Raw genomic sequence first — 22,245 nt, forward strand, 5'->3', positions numbered from 1 at the left:
GTACGACGTTGTATCACTGTGTGAACGGGAAGCTGTTACCCTGCTGACAGTAGTAAACTCCTGAATCTTCAGTCTGGACTCTACTGATGGTCAGAGTGAAGTCAGTCCCAGATCCACTTCCACTAAAACGATCTGAAACTCCAGACTGACGAGTTGTAGCATATCTAATCAGGAGTTTAGGAGCTTCTCCAGGTTTCTGAAGGTACCAGTGGAGGTAGCTACTAACACTTGAACTGGCTTTACATCTGATAGAGACCGTCTGTCCTGGAACAACAGACTGAGATCCAGGAATCTGAGTCAGGGTGATTTCTCCTGATGAACCTGGAAAACATGAAACAGAGGAGAAGGATTATTGAGACAAATCCAGCTTGGAGAAAGATGATCAACATCCAAACAGAGGAGGATCATTTCTTTAACATGGGGAATAGATGGAAGAAGGTCAATGCTGCTTGTTTGAGTGTTTCTCCATCATAGCAGAACATCATTGTAGTGAACCTGGTTGCATCCTGAAGTGTCAAAGTTTTCAGAAGAGAGTCTCACCCTGAACAAGGAGCCCCAGGGTGGCCAGCAGTAGAGTCAGAGACATGATGATTGTGCTGCCGGCGTGTCAGTGGCTCTGAAAGGCCTGGACAGCCACTGATCAACACTGGCCTCTTAACGGCTGGGAGCAGAGAGGCAGGACAGATATGCAAACACACACAGTCAGTCAACTGTAGCTGTCCTCAACACATCAGGCTGTTTCCTCCTCACTGCTGATAGAGTTGATCAATGATCCATGATGTAATTCAATAAAGACTGAAAACTTTAATTGGTTTTAATTTGTAGTTCAGCTGCTGTTGATTCTGATAAATAAATTAAAAACTATTTGAACACATTAGTCTTCATAATCTAGACAAGGTATATTTTAAAAAATTTTCATTCAAGTAACGTACAAACAGTTACTGGTGTTAGACGAAATATTGCCAATACCTAACGAGATTCTGCAACACATGGATGTGTGGTTTAATTACAAGGAGTGATGGATAGTTTGTGGCCTGAGGTTGAAGGAGATGAATTAAACAGCTCTGGTAACATGCATGTACAGTTCAACTCTGTGTGATTATGCAGGAAAGTCATCATCATCTGAGAAGATGAACAACACTGGCAGTAATCTGCTACCTTGGCCTCAAGGGCTTATCACATGAGGAGGTCCACAAGGACATGGTGACAGCACTAGAGGAGGGTGCTCCTTCTTACAGCATAGTGAAGAAGTGAGCTGCCACCTCCTGGAAGGCCAGGCACCATCACCATAAAGGACATTATGTTGACAGGTGGACAAATGACACAACAGTCCATTTCCACTGGGTTGGGTATCAGCCAGGAACGTCTCTGTTCTCCAATCTGTGAAGGTGTCCACTCACATGGGCCCCAAACTCCATGGGCCTGATCAGAAGTGGATTCAACATGTCAAAGGACAATCTTACCATCTTTGAGGTGGATCAGTGTTTTTACCTGGTTTTATTACAGATCAGAATATAGGAAGAAGGACAGGAATGAAGGACAGGAGGATGATTATATTGTGATGTATGATCAGATGTCATCTGCGGATTTGATGACGTGAGACTCTGAGGAGTCTGAGATGTTGGTGGATTTCTGGATGGAAGAAACCAGGAGACCAATGTAAAATGGAATGTGTCACTAAGAGAGAGGTTATCTGTGTCTACTAAACTTTTGTAACCTAATTTCTGTAGTGGAAGGTAAACTGTGTGGTGTTTTCTATACAACAGATGAGGTGTTTGTGTGTGTGTGTGTGTGTGTGTGTGTCCTCAGTGAACTGTATCAGTCTCTGCAGTAGCTTCCAGCTGCAGCAGTCAGTTCAGTTTCTGTTCAGTCTGACTGAGGGAGGTTTTTGTACAACGCTTTTTCATAGTGTGAACACATCTTTACTGTTGATATAGTGCCAACTCTGACAGTAGTAAACTGCTGCATCTTCAGCCTGGACTCCACTGATGGTCAGAGTGAAGTCAAAGTCTGATCCACTGCCTGTAAAACGATCTGGAATCCCTGATGGTCTTTGACTTCCTGTGTAAATAAGCAGTTTAGGAGATTCTCCATTTCTTTGTTGGTACCAGGATAGACAGGGGAGGTTCTGTGATGAGCCACAATCACCATCATCCTTTGGACTGACCCTACAGCTGATGGTGACGGAACCTCCCACAGCAGATCTCACTGCTCCAGGCTGAGTCACTGTGACCTGGCCTCTGGACTCTGAGGACACAGAGACAGAAACATAAAGCAGCGTCATGGTTTTGTGGGCTTCATTTCAGAGGGACGGATGTTGATAGAGGAGAGGAGTTTGATTCTCTGGACTTTACCTGTGAAGCAGCAGCAGAGGAGAGTCCAGATGAGGACGGAGGTCAAAGTCATGTTTTTGATGAGGAGGATTTCTGTGGCTTCTGTTGTCATGAAGGACAGCTGTCAGTCATCCAGTCTTCAACTCTCAGGACTATAAACTCTCCCAGAGCACTGGAGCATGGTGCTGCTGATGCAAAGTGGCTCTCTATGGAAATGCTCTGACTGACTCCAACAGAGACAATCAATTTATCATATTAGTATAGTATATATAGTATTGATTAATAATTTATCAGTGATAAGTTTTATGTGGATTTGAATTAATGACTGCAGAGAGATTTCTTGTTATATCTCATTTGATCAGTTTTAATTTGTTGCTACAGGGATCAATTTTAATTCCAGATAAATAAAAAAATATATATTTAGAAAGATATTTAAGAATATCTTTGTAAAGATTAGAATTCCTCTGAAATGACTAGTTTTTGAAAACAGGAACTGGTTTATTTGAGTTTGTTGTTGTCAAAGTCAGAGAGCCGTGTCTCTCTACAGTCAGAGGTTTTTGTACGACCACTCAGTCAGTTTGTATCACTGTGGTGGACTTTTGGTGGAGGAACCAGACTGGATGTTGGAAGTAAGTTTCTGATCAAATATTAAATATTGTATCATCAGTTCAGCTTCTAATTTCTGTGTCTGAACATTTGGAGCAGATATAAATTTCCATTGGGCTGATCTAAATCTCTTTCAAATCGCTATTTTATTCTTCATTTCTCCTGTTTGACCATGAAGCTGAACTCAGAGCAGCTTTACTGAACTTTTCTTTACATGTTCCACTTCATTTGTGAAATGTGAACAGTTTGAACTGCAGGAGAGATTAAAGAACAACAATCCTGCTGTAAAAATGTTTTCACATTTAGTCTTTACATTTGAAACTGTTTTCAAGTTGAGTTCAAATGATTGTGAACAGTGTGAGTGAAGTTCAGTTTTTTTTAAAAAATCTGTCAAATTTCTGATTTTTCACTTATTTTGTCCAAATTTGAAATAATTTCAAAACCTTCCTGAGGCTCATTTTTAAATATGGTTGTCAGTTATTTTGGTTGATAATGTTCTTTAACAGTAAATCTGATTAACTGTTGTGCTCTTGATAGTTTTGACAGTAAATGTGTTTCATGATAAATGTACCAGGACATTCAACATTTCCAGAAATGATTTTATCATTTAATTGCTTGATATAAAGTCCAGTAAAAGACAGTTGTTGAAATGTAAAATCAGCTTCTTTTGTTTCCAGTGTAGTTTGATATATTTCAGGTCATATGAGGACTCTTTGTGTGCTGATATGCATGAGAGGTTTCTTAGCGGGAAGTGAAACAGTGTGTGAGTGAGTGACTGGTGGAGCAGAAAAACCATCTGACAGAAACTCCTTAAAGGAGAAAATCCACTCTCACACAGTAAAGGTGTCCAAGCGTGTGGTGTTTGATTGACAGCTGTGTGGTCCCTGTCCTCTAAGCTGATTGGTGTCTCCTAGGTGATACTCGTCCCACCCTGACCGTGCTGCCCCCCTCCAGCGAGGAGCTGCAGCAGGGGAAGGCCACGCTCATGTGCCTGGCCAACAAGGGCTTCCCCTCAGGCTGGAGTCTGGCCTGGAAGGTGGACGGCAGCAGCAGCAGCAGCTGGGAGGAGACCAAAAGCCCCGGGGTGCTGGGGAAGGACGGCCTCTACAGCTGGAGCAGCACCCTGAGGCTCAATGCAGACCAGTGGGGGAAGGTGGGCTCTGTGACCTGTGAGGCCACCCAGGGCTCCCAGACTCTGGTCTCGGAGACACTGAGGAGAGACCAGTGTTAGTCCTGAGCTGACTCACTGGGACTCTGCTGCTGGTTTTACTCTGCTACTGCTCTCAGTCTCCACTCTCTCTAACACTGTCTCTCTCTCTTTTATTTCACATGTTTCATTAGAAACATTTACCAGCTTCTCGCAGTGTTTCAATATTGTTTCTGTGTTTCCAGATAATAAAAATCTCTTCATCAAATCAGTTGTTTTCATCTTTTTTATTTTGGAAGTGACAAAAAAATCGAAGGTGTAAGATTACATATATATCCAAATATGCTGTATATTCAGAGAGTATATAAAGTCAGAACTCCTCAGTTTTGTTTGATTACTGCAAACCAGAGATGCAAATTACACACATTCATAATTTGTGATTAGAATAAATATGAAAACCTTCATGTCTGTGAAAACTTCTCTTCAATCGTCACTGCAGATTTTTCTGTGATAATAAACCTTTGTAACAAAACCCATGGTAAAAACATTTCAATGAGGAATCATCCAGTTATCCAGGTAAGTGTGTTAATAGTAAGAACTCTGACATTGTTTTTCCTTTAGGTGGATCCAAAGAACGCGAGAAATCCATTAATTAAAAAACAAAAGTCTCAAAAATGTTTCTTTAAATCTGAAACAATAAGCCACATATCATCAGCATAAAGAGATATAAAATGAATGTGATGTGAATGTGTATCTGCAATGTTGTCTTTCTCCTACCCCATTCCCCCACCCCCCTCTCTTTCTGTCTAAACCCAACCGGTCGAGGCAGATGGCCGCCCACCTTGAGTCCGGTTCTGCTCGAGGTTTCTTCCTCTTAAATGAAGTTTTTCTTTGCCACAGTCGCCTAGTACTGCTCATGGTGGATCTGTTGGGTTTCTCTCTGTAAATCTTATAAGATAAAGAGTACGGTCTAGACCTGCTCTATATGTACAGTGCCTCGAGATAACTTCTGTTGTGAATTGGCGCTATATAAATAAAATTTGACTTGACTTGACTTGACTGATCTGTAATTCTAACCTTTGAGCTCTTTGGTAGATTTTGTATATAAATTTTTCAAACACAGACAAATGAACCAGATGAAAAAACGATGATGAAGAAACTGTTACAGAATTAAGTCCTCCATAAATCCTTTTTGAAGTCAATCATAAATTATGCTTGATTGTTGGAGTACAAAGCACAGAATGTGACTAAAATATGTGAGTAGAACAATGAGTCATTTTAAATGAAGGAAATTAGATTAAAGAATAAATAAATAAATAAGAACTTTTAAGGTTAAATTCATTATCTTTAGTGTTTACATTTTCAAAGTCGATCATTATAAATCACATTATTTATTACAACCTCTGTTGTTTTAGTGTCAGTGCAGCTGTTGAGTCAGATCAGTTCCTCTGCAGCTGAGGGAGGTTTTTGTACGACGTTGTATCACTGTGTGAACGGAGTGCTGCCACTCTGTCCACAATAATAAACTCCTGAATCTTCAGCCTGAAGTCTACTGATGGTCAAAGTGTAGTCAGTACCAGATCTGCTTCCACTAAAACGATCTGAAACTCCAGACTGACGAGTTGTAACTTCATAAATCAGGAGTTTAAGAGCTTCTCCAGGTTTCTGAAGGTACCAGTTGAGGTAGCTGGTGCTGGAACTGGCTTTACATCTGATAGAGACAGTCTGTCCCAGAACAACAGACTGAGATCCAGGAGACTGAGTCAGAATATTTTCTCCTGATGAACCTGGAAAACATGAAACAGAGGAGAAGGGCTATTGAGACAAATCCAGCTTGGAGAAAGATAATGAGAATAATGAGATAATGGAGAAAGACAATGTTTCCACACTGGTCACATGACTCTTGTGCTGTGCTGATCCCAAACCTGTAAAATACTCTGTGAAAAGGCTCCTCCATTCCCTTCTCTCTACATTATGTTTCTAGGATGTAGGAAGATATGTAAAACTGTACAGTAGTAAATGACATTTGGTTGAACTTTGTTCACTTATGAATAATTAGGGTGCTTATAGTAGATTGTGATTGTCAGCAGTAACAGAAAAATCCAGTGTTTACAGTTGTGTGGTATTGTGTGTGTCTGGAAAGCACAGGTGAGGTGGAGAAGGTAAAATGCCATTCAGTCCTTCAATAGAGAGGAGAGTATGTGGCAGGGTGCTGTGAGGCTGCCGATTTTAATTCTTTTTTTCTTTAGTAGCTATGGCTTAGGTAATATTTGCTGAATCTCTCAGGGTTCATTTTCCCTCTGTTTCCTTCATATTATTGTTAATAAATATCACCTTTTGAGCACATACTCCAACCTGCTTTTTACAACATCCCTTTAAAGGTTTCCACTGCCCAAATACCTTGGAATGATATATTTCAAGAAAATGATGAAATTCATTCCATAAAATTGTAATTTGTTTTAATATTTCAAAATTATTGCAGCTAAAATTAGTTTAATCAGCATTGTTTAAATTTAACTTAAAACTAATTTCAGTAGAAGAAAAATTATCTCCTGTACATGCTTAATGTGTTTGGCTCCAACTAATAAAAACTGTACAGTAATCCTAACTGAAACTCCAGACCAAAAAATATTTCCGAAATTTTATCAATTATGAAAAATTAATACAGTTTCCCAATCCTACACATTACTCTTCATCCATTAAAGGTATTTGTCAAACCTCTGTTGTTCTATTGTCAGTGCAACTGTTGAGTCAGATCAGTTCCTCTGCAGCTGAGGGAGGCTTTTGTACGACGTTGTATCACTGTGTGAACGGGAAGTTGTCATCATGCTGACAGTAGTAAACTCCTGCATCTTCAGCCTGAACTCTACTGATGGTCAGAGTGAAGTCGAATCCATATCCACTTCCACTAAAACGATCTGAAACTCCAGTGTGACGAGTTGTAGCAGTATAAATCAGGAGTTTAGGAGCTTCTCCAGGTTTCTGAAGGTACCAGTGGAGATCATCATCAATATCTGTGCTGGCTTTACATTTGATAGAGACAGTCTGTCCCAGAACAACAGACAGAGATCCAGGAGACTGAGTCAGGATTGTATCTCCTGATGAACCTGGAAAACATGAAACAGAGGAGAAGGGTTATTGAGACAAATCCAGCTTGGAGAAAGATGATCAACATCCAAACAGAAGAGGATCATTTCTTTAACATGGAGAATAGATGGAAGAAGGTCAATGCTGCTTGTTTGAGTGTTTCTCCATCATAGCAGAACATCATTGTGGTGAACCTGGTTGCATCCTGAAGTGTCAAAGTTTTCAGAAGAGAGTCTCACCCTGAACAAGGAGCCCCAGGGTGGCCAGCAGTAGAGTCAGAGACATGATGATTGTGCTGCCGGCGTGTCAGTGGCTCTGAAAGGCCTGGACAGCCACTGATCAACACTGGCCTCTTAACAGCTGGGAGCAGAGAGGCAGGACAGATATGCAAACACACAGAGTCAGTCAACTGTAGCTGTCCTCAACACATCAGGCTGTTTCCTCCTCACTGCTGGAACACCTCACCGTTTAAATCATCCTCATGGAGAATAAAAGGAACGTTGTTGGGTTTTTAAGATCAGAATCAGAATCAGCATCAGCTTTATTGTCATTATACACAAGTACAATGTGTGTGGCTACCCTCCAAGACAAAAATATAATATCAATAGAATAAATAGAAAAAAAATATATATATAGTAAAAATACATATTTACAAAATGTGAAATAAGCAGGTCATTGCCCACACACCACTCTGTGAGATGTTCCACCTCATCTCTGTAGGCTGTCTCCTCGTTGTCTGAGATGTGTGCGATGAGCCCTACAACTGTAGTATCATCTGCAAACTTAAGATCAGAAATATAAAGTCAGATATCATCAGCATAAAGAGATATTCAGTAAATGTGCACTCAGTCTTTCTCTTCATAATAAATTACATACACGCTCTGTGTCTAAAGCTAAATTTGATCCTCTGCCAACACTCTTTTCTTCAGTGTATTAGATCGCCAGATGTACCCCGGTATGGGAGGTCTGGACCAGCTCTCCATTTAAAGGGTCCAAACCCACAGCTGTAGGGTTTACACCCAACCTACAGTTTCTGCGGCTTGATAAGCTGGTGGCGAGGAGATTCGCCTAGCTACTAACTGTCTACTTCCAGATGCCTACCCTACTACCACTAATGTCACACCCGACCAAGTAGCCCTGTGGGTCGGATATGATCACCAGTCACACCTGTTCACGACAGCTCTCCTCTTAAAGATCTTGGCACTTGGTATGGTGCTAGGAAATTATTTAGTGGCCTTGTAAGCCCCAAGGGTCTGTTAACCAGTAAAGCTGAAATAACCTTTAAGAACCTTATGATGCATTACACACTCTGACCTACTATTTTACCTTTCTGAGAGGAACAGAACAACTGTCCACGACTTGTCCTTAGATACAGTTTATGAATTTTATTGAATATTGTTCTGGCAAGGGCAAAGCATACAGCATAATCATATAAAAAGTCAAAAGTGTATAATTAATCTCTCAATTAATATAGTTCTGGAATGAGTAACTCACTGATTCCTGAATTTATGCTGAAGCTGGTCACTGAGATGGATGCATATTTTGGTGAGAGAGCTGGAGGGATTGACAGCTTGGCCTTAGCTGACCTTTCCTCTTTTCAGGCTGGTCCTGAGAGGGGTGAGTCCCCTGACTCCGTACAGAGCCTCGGGGGACCTCGTCCAATTCACAGTTCCTTTTTCTGGGCCTGGCGAACTTGTTAAATCGTCAGAAAACAATTCCTTTACTGCAGTAGGGAAATTAATAATCCTTTGTGAAACTCCTCTTGCCTTGAGTCTTTTTGACAGCAAATAATCTCCCAGATTCCTTCGTTCGAACTGAAGGAAAGTTCGCTGATTCCAGCCCTCTTGATGACGGCCGAGGAGGGGTCTTCTTTAGGTGATGATCCACCGATGGTCAACGAAGAGTTCGAATAAATTGTCTGGTATCTCACCTTTTATCTGGTCTTGGCCAGCTCTCCAACCCTCCCCCTCTGACTTCCTTTACCAAACCATTTTTGACAATGCCAGCTCCGGCAACCCTGTCGCAATCTCTCAAATCCGGAGCTGTCCGTTATGTCGCAATTCTTTCTGGCTTCAAGTCTTTACCAATAGTGACCGCACCCATCCTTCATACCACTTCCTTCAATCATTCTTATTCTTAGTTACCATTAACATAATTAATCATCATATTCAATAATACCATTAGTACAATCATTCTTCATCGTTCACTCTTTGCATTATAATCACTGTTTAAATCACAAATTATGATTTTCATACCCTCATACCATTCTTCACCATGCTTTACCAATTTCTCTTTTTGCCAAGACCAACAGGCCATCAGGTAGTCATGTCACAATCCTGTCATTGCTTAATCACAATTTCATATGATTTTCCATTCATTTCATTCAATACATTGATTACAACGCTTCACATTATATTGATTAATATTTTTAAAAGATTAGTCAAAACTGTGTATCTTACTACCATGGGGAGAATCTAGCATTAGATCCTTTCTTTTGGCGTCGGGAGTGGGTAGATCTCAACCTTTCTTGACAAGTGACATGTTGTGTATGTCTTGTGTTTCTGAAAACATTGTTTCTCTGACAGTGTCAGTGTCTCTGCCTCAGAAAACATTTGTTCCATTGCAGATATGGAACCTCGGTGTCAGTGGGACATTGATGTTTCATATGTTGTGAATCTGGTTTGTGGGTCGACATCAGTGGAGCTGACTCTGCTACATGTTGTTGTGGTTTTAATGGTCTGACTGGGCTTCTTCACTGGAGCTGTTCTCTTCATTTGAGGACACTTCCAGGTTGTTGAGGTGGGAGGTGGACTGTTTGAAGTTCAGGAGGAAAACTGCTGGACACACTATGAACATTAAAAGCCATCTGTGTGTGTGTGTGTGTGTGTGTGTGTGTGTGTCTTCAGTGAACTGTATCAGTCTCTGCAGTAGCTTCCAGCTGCAGCAGTCAGTTCAGTTTCTGTTCAGTCTGACTGAGGGAGGTTTTTGTACGACACTTTTTCACTGTGTGAACACCCACTGACTGTTGATATAGTGCCAACCATTACAGTAGTAAACTCCTGAATCTTCAGCCTGAACTCTGCTGATGGTCAGAGTGAAGTCAGTGTCAGATCCACTTCCACTAAAACGATCTGAAACTCCAGAATAACGGGTTGTAGTTGAATAAATCAGGATTTTAGGAGATTCCCCAGGTCTCTGAAAGCACCAGTTGAGGTAGCTGGTACTAAAACTTGAACTGGCTTTACATCTGATAGAGACAGTCTGTCCCAGAACAACAGACTGAGATCCAGGAGACTGAGTCAGGATTTTATCTCCTGATGAACCTGGAAAACATGAAAAAGAGGAGAATGATTATTGAGACAAATCCAGCTTGGAGAAAGATGATCGACATCCAAACAGAAGAGGATCATTTCTTTAACATGGAGAATAGATGGAAGAAGGTCAATGCTGCTTGTTTGAGTGTTTCTCCATCATAGCAGAACATCATTGTGGTGAACCTGGTTGCATCCTGAAGTGTCAAAGTTTTCAGAAGAGAGTCTCACCCTGAACAAGGAGCCCCAGGGTGGCCAGCAGTAGAGTCAGAGACATCATGATTGTGCTGCTGGTGTGTCAGTGGCTCTGAAAGGCCTGGACAGCCACTGATCAACACTGGCCTCTTAACGGCTGGGAGCAGAGAGGCAGGACAGATATGCAAACACACAGAGTCAGTCAACTGTAGCTGTCCTCAACACATCAGGCTGTCTCCCACTCAATGCTGGGAGCACTGACTGTTTAAATCATCCTCACAGAGATAAAAACAGCATAAAAATGACACGTCAATAAATACAATGCAGGTGAAAGGCCAAGAAAACTGTGTCACATTAGATGTCTAATCAAATAGAACACCCAGTTACAGGGAATATACCGGTATCTTAAATTCAAAAGTCATTTTTCTGCAATTACCTACTTTTTACATGAAGTCAGTTTCAGCTCTTTGACTCACTGCAGCACAGAGATAACAACCAAAGGTTAAACAGACTATAAGATATTATCAGTATTATACCTTTACATTAAAATATTGTCACTGATAATTTCAACAACAATATAGTGAAACTTATACTGTGGATGTTTTCTTGTGTTAAACTGGTTCAGTTCTCATCTGTCAGGCAGAGATGATGTTGTCTCACTTGGTCAACACTCATCAACTACTATCAATAATAGTTTTGGCGTCCCACAAGAATCCATCCTGGGGTTAAACTTCATGTGCTGCTGGTGTTGAATAAGCAACATCAAATTGATTTTATTTCTGTGTTTGCAGATGATACATTAGTGTACATTTTGACATTGCTGAATAACTCCAGTCAAATCAATAAACAACAGTTTTTCTGTTCACAATGAATTTTTGCTTGTTTTTCTATATTTATGGGGTGTGAAAACTGGAAGCCAACAACCAACATGCTGAACCTTGCATGTTTAAATGTCTCTTTGAAGGTTAAGACTTGGTTTTAGAGTTAGGAGTACAAATTCAGTTGTAATGGTTGGGTTAGGGAAACCAATGTCAATCACAGATCACCAGGAACATAGTAAAATAAAAATGTGTGTGTGTGTGTGTGTGTGTGTGTGTGTGTCCTCAGTGAACTGTATAAGTCTCTGCAGTAGCTTCCAGCTGCAGCAAGTTCAGTTTCTGTTCAGTCTGACCGAGGGAGGTTTTTGTACAACGTTTTTTCACTGTGTGAAGACTTCATGACTGTTGACAAAATGGCGACTTTGACAAGAATAAACTCCTGAATCTTCACCCTGAACTCCACTGATGGTCAGAGTGAAGTCAGTCCCACTAGATGCAGACCCTCTAAAACGATCTGAAACTCCAGAGTGACGACCTGTAGCTTTATAAATCAGGAGTTTAGGAGCTTCTCCTGGTTTATGAAAGTACCAGTGGAGCCACTTGCCACCATTATAGTCAACACTTAAACTGCTTGTACATCTAATAGAGACGGTCTGTCCTGGACCAACAGACTGAGATCCAGGAGACTGAGTCACAGTGACTTGTCCCGAGGAACCTAAAACACAGGGAAAAAAGTGAAGGGGTTATTGAGACAAATCCAGCTTGGAGAAAGATGATCAACATCCAAACAGAAGAGGATCATTTCTTTAACATGGAGAATAGATGGAAGAAGGTCAATGCTGCTTGTTTGAGTGTTTCTCCATCATAGCAGAACATCATTGTGGTGAACCTGGTTGCATCCTGAAGTGTCAAAGTTTTCAGAAGAGAGTCTCACCCTGAACAAGGAGCCCCAGGGTGGCCAGCAGTAGAGTCAGAGACATGATGATTGTGCTGCCGGCGTGTCAGTGGCTGTGAAAGGCCTGGACAGCCACTGATCAACACTGGCCTCTTAACGGCTGGGAGCAGAGAGGCAGGACAGATATGCAAACACACAGAGTCAGTCAACTGTAGCTGTCCTCAACACATCAGGCTGTCTCCTCCTCACTGATGGAACAACTCACTGTTTAAATCATCTTAATGGAGAATAAAAGAAATGTTGTTGGGTTTTTAAGATCAGAATCAGAATCAGCATCAGCTTTATTGTCATTATACGCAAGTACAGTGAAACTGTGTGTGGCTACCCTCCAAGACAAAAATATAAGATCAATAGAATAAATAGAAAAAATAAAATAAAATATATAGTAAAAATATATATTTACAAAATGTGAAATAAGCAGCATATAAAGGGAGTAGTACAAATAAAATGTAATATATATACAAAATGTAAAAGAACAGTGTATAGAGTGAGTAGAGTGAGTAGTGCAAATGAGCAGTCACACACCGCTTACAGTCTGTGTGTATGTATGTGTGTGATTTCACAGTTCCAGGGGTTCTGAGGGGGTGGGGGTAGGGGGTATGAGGTCAGCTATGTAGTTGGGGGTGGATGGATGGATGTCACAGCTCTTGGATACAAGCTGTTCCTCATCCTGTTGGTACTGGATCTTAATGTCCTGAACCGTTTTCCTGATGGTAGCAGTTCAAACAGTGTGTGTCTTGGATGAGTTGTGTCCCTGCTGATGCTGTAGGCCTTCTTCCTCAGTCTGCTGGTGTATATGGAGTCGAGCTGTTCGGATTCTAGTCCAATGATGTGCTGGGCTGACCTCACCACCTGCTGCAGTCCCTTGCGCTCTGCAGCTGTGCAGCTAGCATACCACACAGTGATGGAGAAAGTGAGGATGCTCTTGTAAAAGTTGAGCATCAACTTCTGTGGGAGCTGGGCCTTCTTCTTCTTCAGCTTCCTGAGGAAGAAGAGTCTTTTTTGTGCTTTGGTGATGAGGTTCAAGGTGTTGGTGGTCCATGTCAGCTGGTCAGACACATCAACTCCAAGGAACTTTACATCCTCCACACACTCCACTGCCTCACCATGTATGTGGAGAGGGATGTGCTCACTTCCTGGTCCTTCTGAAGTCAGTGATCACCTCCTTTGTTTTGGAAGTGTTCAAGACCAGGTCATTACCCACACACCACTCTGTGAGATGTTCCACCTCATCCCTGTAGGCTGTCTCCTCGTTGTCTGAGATGTCTGTGATGAGCCCTACAACTGTACAACTGTAGTATCATCTGCAAACTTAAGATCAGAAACATTAAGTCAGATATCATCAGCATAAAGAGATATCCAGTAAATGTGCACTCAGTCTTTCTCTTCATAATAAATTACATACATGCTCTGTGTCTAAAGCTAAATTTGGTCCTCTGCCAACACTCTTTTGTTCAGTGACATGTTGTGTATGTCTTGTGTTTCTGAAAACATTGTTTCTCTGACAGTGTCAGTGTCTCTGCCTCAGAAAACATTTGTTCCATTGCAGATATGGAACCTCGGTGTCAGTGGGACATTGATGTTTCATATGTTGTGAATCTGGTTTGTGGGTCGACATCAGTGGAGCTGACTCTGCTACATGTTGTTGTTGTGGTTTTAATGGTCTGACTGGGCTTCTTCACTGGAGCTGTTCTCTTCATTTGAGGACACTTCCAGGTTGTTGAGGTGGGAGGTGGACTGTTTGAAGTTTAGGAGGAAAACTGCTGGACACACTATGAACATTAAAAACCATCTGTGTATGTGTGTGTGTGTGTGTGTGTGTGTGTCCTCAGTGAACTGTATCAGTCTCTGCAGTAGCTTCCAGCTGCAGCAGTCAGTTCAGTTTCTGTTCAGTCTGACTGAGGGAGGTTTTTGTCTGATACTTTTTCATAGTGTGAACACATTCTGACTGTTGATAGAGTGATAACTCTGACAGTAATAATCTCCTGAATCTTCAGCCTGGACTCCACTGATGGTCAGAGTGAAGTCAACTCCATTCCCTGATCCACTTCCACTGAACCTGGAGGAGATTCCTGACTCTCTGTCTGATGTGTAGTAGATCAGAAGTTTAGGAGCTTCTCCAGTTTTCTGATGGTAGCAGGACAGGAAGTATTGTGCACCAGAGTACTGAGCTACTTTTGGACTGGCCCTACAGTCAGTAGAGACAGTTTGACCCAGCTGTACTGATTTGGCTGCTGGCTGAGTCAAGACAACATTTTGTCCAACAGACCCTGAGGAGAGAGAAGAAACACTGGACATGAGATGGTGAGGTGAAACTCAGCTACACTCCAAATGATTTTCACAGGACAGAAAAATGATTTTCCTCACCCTGAGTGAAGCAGAGGAGAGTCCAGATGAGGACGGAGATCAAAGTCATGTTTTTGATGAGGAGGATTTCTGTGGCTTCTGTTGTCATGAAGGACAGCTGTCAGTCATCCAGTCTTCAACTCTCAGGACTATAAACTCTCCCAGAGCACTGGAGCATGGTGCTGCTGATGCAAAGTGGCTCTCTATGGAAATGCTCTCACTGACTCCAACAGAGACAATCAATTTATCATATTAGTATAGTATATATAGTATTGATTAATAATTTATCAGTGATAAGTTTTATGTGGATTTGAATTAATGACTGCAGAGAGATTTCTTGTTATACCTCATTTGATCAGTTTTAATTTGTTGCTACAGGGATCAATTTTAATTCCAGATAAATAAAAAAATATATATTTAGAAAGATATTTAAGAATATCTTTGTAAAGATTAGATTTCCTCTGAAATAACTTGTTTTTGAAAACAGGAACTGGTTTATTTGAGTTTGTTGTTGTCAAAGTCAGAGAGCCGTGTCTCTCTACAGTCAGAGGTTTTTGTACGACCACTCAGTCAGTTTGTATCACTGTGGTACACGTTCGGTGGAGGAACCAGACTGGAATTTGGAAGTAAGTCCAATTTTCAATGTATTTTATTATGTTACAAACTATATTTTGCTTTTCACTCTTAGATTTTTCTCTAGAAACTAAAATATGTGATTTTACATCTTCAGTTCCATTTTTGTCTGAAGTTTTCTGCCAACATCAAAAACTACAGTTTTGGATTTAAAATGTAAATGATGAATCAAATCATTACAAGTGTTTGGTCCATAAAAGAAATCATATCATCAGATGTTTAGATGACAGAAAGTTGAGGACTTGTAGTTTTAGTTTTGTCAGACAAAGTCAGAGAGCCGTGTGTCTCTACAGTCAGAGGTTTTTGTACGACCACTCAGTCAGTTTGTATCACTGTGGTGGACTTTTGGTGGAGGAACCAGACTGGAATTTGGAAGTAAGTTTCTGATCAAATATTAAATATTGTATCATCAGTTCAGCTTCTAATTTCTGTGTCTGAACATTTGGAGCAGATATAAATTTCCATTGGGCTGATCTAAATCACTTTCAAATCTCTATTTTATTCTTCATTTCTCCTGTTTGACCATGAAGCTGAACTCAGAGCAGCTTTACTGAACTTTTCTTTACATGTTCCACTTCATTTGTGAAATGTGAACAGTTTGAGCTGCAGGAGAGATTAAAGAACAACAATCCTGCTGTAAAAATGTTTTCACATTTAGTCTTTACATTTGAAACTGTTTTCAAGTTGAGTTCAAATGATTGTGAACAGTGTGAGTGAAGTTCAGTTTTTAAAAAATCTGTCAAATCTCTGATCTTTCATTGTTTTTGTCTAAATTTGAAATAATTTCAAAACCTTCCTGAGGCTCATTTTTAAATATGGTTGTCAGTTATTTTGGTTGATAATGTTCTTTAACAGTAAATCTGATTAACTGTTGTGCTCTTGATAGTTTTGACAGTAAATGTGTTTCATGATAAATGTAGCAGGACATTCAACATTTCCAGAAATGATTTTATCATTTAATTACTTGATATAAAGTCCAGTAAAACACAGTTGTTGAAATGTAAAATCAGCTTCTTTTGTTTCCAGTGTAGTTTGATATATTTCAGGTCATATGAGGACTCTTTGTGTGCTGATATGCATGAGAGGTTTCTTAGCGGGAAGTGAAACAGTGTGTGAGGGAGTGACTGGTGGAGCAGAAAAACCATCTGACAGAAACTCCTTAAAGGAGAAAATCCACTCTCACACAGTAAAGGTGTCCAAGTGTGTGGTGTTTGATTGACAGCTGTGTGGTCCCTGTCCTCTAAGCTGATTGGTGTCTCCTAGGTGATACTCGTCCCACCCTGACGGTGCTGCCCCCCTCCAGCGAGGAGCTGCAGCAGGGGAAGGCCACGCTCATGTGCCTGGCCAACAAGGGCTTCCCCTCAGGCTGGAGTCTGGCCTGGAAGGTGGACGGCAGCAGCAGCAGCAGCAGCAGCTGGGAGGAGACCAAGAGCCCCGGGGTGCTGGGGAAGGACGGCCTCTACAGCTGGAGCAGCACCCTGAGGCTCAATGCAGACCAGTGGGGGAAGGTGGGCTCTGTGACCTGTGAGGCCACCCAGGGCTCCCAGACTCTGGTCTCAGAGACACTGAGGAGAGACCAGTGTTAGTCCTGAGCTGACTCACTGGGACTCTGCTGCTGGTTTTACTCTGCTACTGCTCTCACTCTGCTCTCTCTAACACTGTCTCTCTCTCTTTTATTTCACATGTTTCACTAGAAACATTTACCAGCTTCTCGCAGTGTTTCAATATTGTTTCTGTGTTTCCAGATAATAAAAATCTGTTCATCAAATCAGTTGTTTTCATCTTTATTATTTTGGAAGTGACCTAAAATCAAAAGTGTAAGATTACATATATACACACATGCTGTATATTCAGATAGTATATAAACTCAGAACTCTTCAGTGTTGTTTGATTACTGCAAACCAGTGATGCAAATTAGACACGTCCATAATTTGTGATTAGAATCAATATGAAACCCTTCAATGTCAAATTTCTCTTCAATCGTCATTGCAGATTTTTCTGTGATAATAAATCTTTGCAAAAAAAAAAAAAAAAAAAAAAAAAAAACATGATAGAAACATTTCAATGAAGAATCATCCAGTACATGAACAGAACATGAAGAACCTTTGAATAAAAAAATAAAAGTCTCAAAAATGTTTCTTTAAATCTGAAACAAAAAGCCACACATCATCAGCATAAAGAGAAATAAAATGAATGTGATCTGTAATTCTAACCTTTGAAATATTTACATACAAATTCTGCCAAAGAGCTCAAACATAGACAAATAAAACTGATGTGAATCTTCAATTATGCTTGATTGTTGGAGTACAAAGCACACAATGTGACTAAAATATGTGAGTAGAACAATGAGTCATTTTACATGAAGGAAATTAGATTTTGTTTGAGTAAATTCTAATTAATCAAAGACTGTGTGTGAGATCAAATAAAAATGGTGTGAGGAAAATTAAATAAATACAAAAATAAATAAAATATAACCTTTAAGGTTAAATTCAGTATATTAAGTGTTTACATTTTCAAAGTGGATCAATTACATTATTTATTACAGACTCTGTTGTTTTAGTGTCTGTGCAGCTGTTGAGTCAGATCAGTTCCTCTGCAGCTGAGGGAGGTTTTTGTACGACGTTGTATCACTGTGTGAACGGAGTGCTGCCACTCTGTCCACAATAATAAACTCCTGAATCTTCAGCCTGAACTCTACTGATGGTCAGAGTGTAGTCAGTCCCAGATCCACTTCCACTAAAACGATCTGAAACTCCAGACTGACGGTTTGTAGCATAATAAATCAGGAGTTTAGGAGCTTCTCCAGGTTTCTGAAGGTACCAGTTGAGGTAGCTACTAACACTTGAACTGGCTTTACATCTGATAGAGACAGTCTGTCCCAGAACAACAGACTGAGATCCAGGAGACTGAGTGAGGGTGATGTCTCCTGATGAACCTGGAAAACATGAAACAGAGGAGAAGGGTTATTGAGACAAATCCAGCTTGGAGAAAGATGATCAACATCCAAACAGAAGAGGATCATTTCTTTAACATGGAGAATAGATGGAAGAAGGTCAATGCTGCTTGTTTGAGTGTTTCTCCATCATAGCAGAACATCATTGTGGTGAACCTGGTTGCATCCTGAAGTGTCAAAGTTTTCAGAAGAGAGTCTCACCCTGAACAAGGAGCCCCAGGGTGGCCAGCAGTAGAGTCAGAGACATGATGATTGTGCTGCCGGCGTGTCAGTGGCTCTGAAAGGCCTGGACAGCCACTGATCAACACTGGCCTCTTAACGGCTGGGAGCAGAGAGGCAGGACAGATATGCAAACACACAGAGTCAGTCAACTGTAGCTGTCCTCAACACATCAGGCTGTCTCCTCCTCACTGATGGAACACCTCACTGTTTAAATCATCCTAATGCACATTAATAGAAATCTTGTTGGATTTTCATGATCAGAAATATAAAGTCAGGTGTCATCAGCATAAAGAGATATCCAGTAACTCTTTTTAATAACTGAATACATTGGTTGTGATATGTGGTTTATCTTTGTTCACAGGTTTATGATGTATTGAAGGGTCAGTCCACTCTCTATGTTTTCAGTTGGTCTGTCTGGGTTGTTGGGGGTAGATCAGCTGCTCAATCATGGAGAGTGGAAACAGGTTTTCATCATTAGATCCTCTCAGCAGTGAGGGACTGGGCAGTGTTAGGATGTAGGAGGATGGGTAGAACTGTTCAGTAGTAAATGATATTTGGTTGAACTTTGTTCACTTATGAATCATTTGTGTGCTTATAGTAGATTGTGATTGTCAGCAGTAACAGAAAAATCCAGTGTTTACAGTTGTGTGTGCTTGGAAAGTACAGGTGAAGAGGAGAAGGTAAAATGCCATTCAGTGCTTCAATAGTTAGGAGAGTAGGTGGTAGGCTGTTATTATTTACATGTACATTTCTTTATTTTAGTGACAACAAAAGAAAAAAATAATGTCTTTGTTGTTAAGTTTTTCAGGTGGCTGAGATATGATCAATCCTGGGGATAAACCAGCCCCTGAAATATGAACACATGAATGCCCTGTCTAAGGTTGGTTCAAGCACTGAAACAAATTAAACTTATTCAGTGTTTTTGTGTGTGTGTGTGTGTGTGTGTGTGCTAAGATTCATATTGTTTTAGTTAATTGATGTGCTTAGAAAATGTTTTAATTTGTCACAGTAATTTGAAATAAATTCAGTTTTCTAATTCTACAAATGTCCTCATTAGTATTTACCATTAAATTTATTTGTCAAACCTGTTATTTTAGTGTCAGTGCAGCTGTTGAGTCAGATCAGTTCCTCTGCAGCTGAGGGAGGTTTTTGTACGACGTTGTATCACTGTGTGAACGGTATATTCAGACTCTGCTGACAGTAGTAAACTCCTGAATCTTCACCCTGAACTCTAAGGATGGTCAGAGCGAAGTCAGTCCCACTAAATCTATCTCCACTAAAACGATCTGAAACTCCAACATGACGGCCTGTAGCTTTATAAATGAGAGGTTTAGGAGCTTCTCCAGGCTTCTGAAAGTACCAGTTGAGCCACTTAACACCATCATAATCAACACTTGAACTGGTTGTACATCTGATAGAGACAGTCTGTCCCAGAACAACAGACTGAGATCCAGGAGACTGAGTCAAGGGAACGTATCCTGATGAACCTGGAAAACATGAAACAGAGGAGAAGGGTTATTGAGACAAATCCAGCTTGGAGAAAGATGATCAACATCCAAACAGAAGAGGATCATTTCTTTAACATGGAGAATAGATGGAAGAAGGTCAATGCTGCTTGTTTGAGTGTTTCTCCATCATAGCAGAACATCATTGTGGTGAACCTGGTTGCATCCTGAAGTGTCAAAGTTTTCAGAAGAGAGTCTCACCCTGAACAAGGAGCCCCAGGGTGGCCAGCAGTAGAGTCAGAGACATGATGATTGTGCTGCCGGCGTGTCAGTGGCTCTGAAAGGCCTGGACAGCCACTGATCAACACTGGCCTCTTAACGGCTGGGAGCAGAGAGGCAGGACAGATATGCAAACACACAGAGTCAGTCAACTGTAGCTGTCCTCAACAGATCAGGCTGTTTCCTCCTCACTGCTGGGACATCTCACTGTTTAAATCATCCGTATGGAAATTGAGGAAACTCACAATGTTGTAGAACAACTACAAAAAAAAAAAAAAAATTTTAGGTTAAACAATTGCTAATATATATATTTGATGTGAAGACGCAGCAGCTCTGCTTCAATCTCCATCCAGATGTCTGATCCCCTCACCCTACATCTAAGGCTGAGCTTTTAGCTGCTTGTATCTTTGACCTCATTCTCTCAGGCACTACCTGAAGCTTGTGATGGTTGAAATGTGGAGTTATTGGTAAACTGAGAGCTTTTCCTTATGATTCAACTCATTTTTTAATTTTTTTTTTTTTTACCACAACCGTCTGGTGCAATGTCCAAATTACTGCTGTCACTGCACCAATCTACCTGTCAGCTTACTTATGAACAAGACCCTGAAAAACTTAAACACCTTCACTTGGGGCAGCAACTCACCCCCAGCCAGGAGGGAACAAGCCACTGCCCCAGGCCATGGTTCCCAGCAGGGACATGAAGCTCCTGAAGGCCAGTGTCAGATGAAGCCAATGGAACCACATCATCTGCAAAGAGCAGAGATCCAATTCTGAGGTTCCCAAGCCAGACACTCCCCTTACCTCTGCTGTAACTTGAGATCTTATCTATGAATATCACAGGATAACAGGATGAAAGACAAAGGGCAACCTTGGTGGAGTCCAACACCCTCTAAAAACTCTGTTTGACTTTGTGACTTTGTGATGAGATAGAGGGTAATGTTTTTATTGTGGAAAATCTGATATGAGTTAGATTCAGTTCAAATGTAGTGGAGCAACTCTTATCTATGGTTCATACACAAATGTAATGTCAGTTTACTGAAACAAACTGTTGAACAGCAGTTGAAAGATCAGTTCATTCTAAAGTGAGAAAGTGAGCTCAAAGACATGTCAGCCTGTGACAGACAGTTTAAATGGGAGTTTAAGCTGGAAAACAGACTGTTTGTAACCTCACGTTGAATAACCTCAGAATTTCCTTCAGTGACATGTTGTGTGTGTGTGTGTGTGTGTGTGTGTGTCCTCAGTGAACTGTATCAGTCTCTGCAGTAGCTTCCAGCTGCAGCAGTCAGTTCAGTTTCTGTTCAGTCAGACTGAGGGAGGTTTTTGTACGACGCCTTTTCACTGTGTGAAGACATAACCACTGCTGATAGTTTTGCCTCCCTTACAGTAATAATCTCCTGAATCTTCAGCCTGGACTCCACTGATGGTCAGAGTGAAGTCAGAGTTTGATCCACTGCCTGTAAAACGACTTGGAATTCCTGATGGTCTTTGACTTCCTGTGTAAATAAGCAGTTTAGGAGTTTCTCCATTTCTTTGTTGGTACCAGGATAGACAGGGGAGGTTCCGTGATGAGCCACAATCACCATCAACTGGTAAACTGACCCTACAGGTGATAGTGACGGAGCCTCCCAGAGCAGCACTCACTGCTCCAGGCTGAGTCACTGTGACCTGGCCTCTGGACTCTGAGGATACAGAGACAGAAACATAAAGCAGCGTCATGGTTTTGTGGGCTTCATTTCAGAGGGATGGATGTTGATAGAGGAGAGGAGTTTGATTCTCTGGACTTTACCTGTGAAGCAGCAGCAGAGGAGAGTCCAGATGAGGACGGAGGTCAAAGTCATGTTTTTGATGAGGAGGATTTCTGTGGCTTCTGTTGTCATGAAGGACAGCTGTCAGTCATCCAGTCTTCAACTCTCAG

The 22,245-nt window shown here is 41.1% G+C and overlaps 1 long non-coding RNA gene and 5 gene segments (V, D, J or C); 1 reads left to right on the plus strand and 5 right to left on the minus strand.

The window, feature by feature from the left end:
- Window positions 1-7,554, minus strand: part of LOC108892139 (Ig kappa chain V region BS-5-like) — a 32,708-nt gene extending 25,154 nt beyond the window's left edge. Inside the window, 1 exon segment of the V gene segment in view lies at window positions 7,413-7,554. Coding sequence covers window positions 7,413-7,458 — 46 coding nt within the window.
- On the minus strand, window positions 1-11,842 carry LOC127142295 (immunoglobulin kappa variable 6D-21-like). The segment is given in 2 exon segments: window positions 1-321; window positions 10,716-11,842. Coding segments are annotated over 2 exon segments (357 nt in total).
- LOC108892119 (Ig kappa chain V-III region MOPC 63-like) overlaps window positions 1-17,199 on the plus strand; it is a 64,761-nt gene extending 47,562 nt beyond the window's left edge. The window contains 1 exon segment of the V gene segment in view: window positions 16,695-17,199. Coding sequence covers window positions 16,695-17,017 — 323 coding nt within the window.
- Window positions 2,034-2,750, minus strand: LOC108892110 (uncharacterized). Its single transcript, XR_007812827.1, has 2 exons — window positions 2,355-2,750; window positions 2,034-2,247 (listed from the first exon to the last, which is right to left on the minus strand). It is a non-coding gene; the product is annotated as an uncharacterized LOC108892110 (long non-coding RNA).
- LOC108892122 (immunoglobulin kappa variable 2D-29-like) lies at window positions 5,556-18,778 on the minus strand. The segment is given in 2 exon segments: window positions 5,556-5,873; window positions 18,586-18,778. Coding segments are annotated over 2 exon segments (351 nt in total).
- LOC108892127 (immunoglobulin kappa variable 1-39-like) overlaps window positions 18,046-22,245 on the minus strand; it is an 8,231-nt gene continuing 4,031 nt past the window's right edge. The window contains 1 exon segment of the V gene segment in view: window positions 18,046-18,366. Coding sequence covers window positions 18,059-18,366 — 308 coding nt within the window.

The sequence above is a fragment of the Lates calcarifer genome, linkage group LG3 (genome assembly GCF_001640805.2).
Source record: "Lates calcarifer isolate ASB-BC8 linkage group LG3, TLL_Latcal_v3, whole genome shotgun sequence".
In the NCBI taxonomy this organism is placed as follows: domain Eukaryota; kingdom Metazoa; phylum Chordata; class Actinopteri; family Centropomidae; genus Lates; species Lates calcarifer.